General features: G+C 38.9%; 1 protein-coding gene across 1 annotated transcript in view; it reads left to right on the top strand.

The window, feature by feature from the left end:
• Nucleotides 1-923, top strand: part of LOC119594621 (TAF6-like RNA polymerase II p300/CBP-associated factor-associated factor 65 kDa subunit 6L) — a gene marked incomplete at both ends in the record, with an annotated part of 5,579 nt that extends 4,656 nt beyond the window's left edge. The window contains 1 exon segment of the mRNA XM_037943673.1: nucleotides 202-923. Within this exon segment, the coding sequence (XP_037799601.1) occupies nucleotides 202-867 (666 nt within the window).

The following is a 923-nucleotide window of genomic DNA, read 5'->3' as shown; positions in this document are numbered from 1 at the left end:
AACTAAAACTAGGAATACTTTAATATCAAATTTTAATACTAGGTGAAAAAATATGTGCACTTTTTTGGTTTATGTTCATTTTGATTCCAGTTCATTCAAAGCAATTTATCTTCAGCAGAAGTAGTATTAGCTTTTCATTCCAAGTTCTCTTCAGATTCAATAACCGTATTAATTTTCTAATCTTATTTCCCTAAATTTCAGGCAGGATTAGTGAAGGTTATGTCCGCTTTTGTGAAATGTCTTCCTGACAGTTTTGTAGTATCTCCACCCACGAAGAACATACTTCACACTTCTGTGAAACACAGCAGTGATGAGTTTATAACTCCAGCCAGCATAGGTGATAGTGATGTAACTTTTGAGCAAGTACAGGAGATATACAAGTTGGGAGAAGAGTCTTTTGGAAGTGCCTTTGTTGTTCAAGTACCTGGTGTTTACCTTTGCTTCTGCCACGATCATATTCCAAGCTTTCTTAATTCATCTGTGTACCGTGACCAAGCTAGCACAGGAGATGCACTCCTTAACCCACCTGCCACAAAGAAAGCCAGAAATATAACCTGCCACTCTACTAATAAGCCAAAGCCAAGAAGAAGTCAACATGTAATTCCTTCCCAGATATTTGAAGGTTACAAGTCACTGACAGATAGGCCAGTAAATATTCCCATGAGCATTCGAAGCTGTGGGGAAAAAAGTGTGGAGAGCCTTAAGAAGAAGAGGAATTCTCTTCCAGCAGTAATTCCTCATCCACACCGTGCTCTCCTGGCTCACTACAGTTCTCGTATCACAGGCTGCATGCCTCACAATACCTTCACAAGACCTTTACATCCGCCCCTTCGACCTGGATATTCTCTTCAATATCTTATACTATAATCAAGTTACAGCACTCATGGAGAGAAGTAATTATCTTAATTACAGAATAGTCTAAG

This window comes from Penaeus monodon, chromosome 34 (genome assembly GCF_015228065.2).
Source record: "Penaeus monodon isolate SGIC_2016 chromosome 34, NSTDA_Pmon_1, whole genome shotgun sequence".
In the NCBI taxonomy this organism is placed as follows: domain Eukaryota; kingdom Metazoa; phylum Arthropoda; class Malacostraca; order Decapoda; family Penaeidae; genus Penaeus; species Penaeus monodon.
The sequence above is the reverse complement of the archived record's forward strand: the minus strand, read 5'-3'. Positions and strand labels throughout refer to the sequence as shown.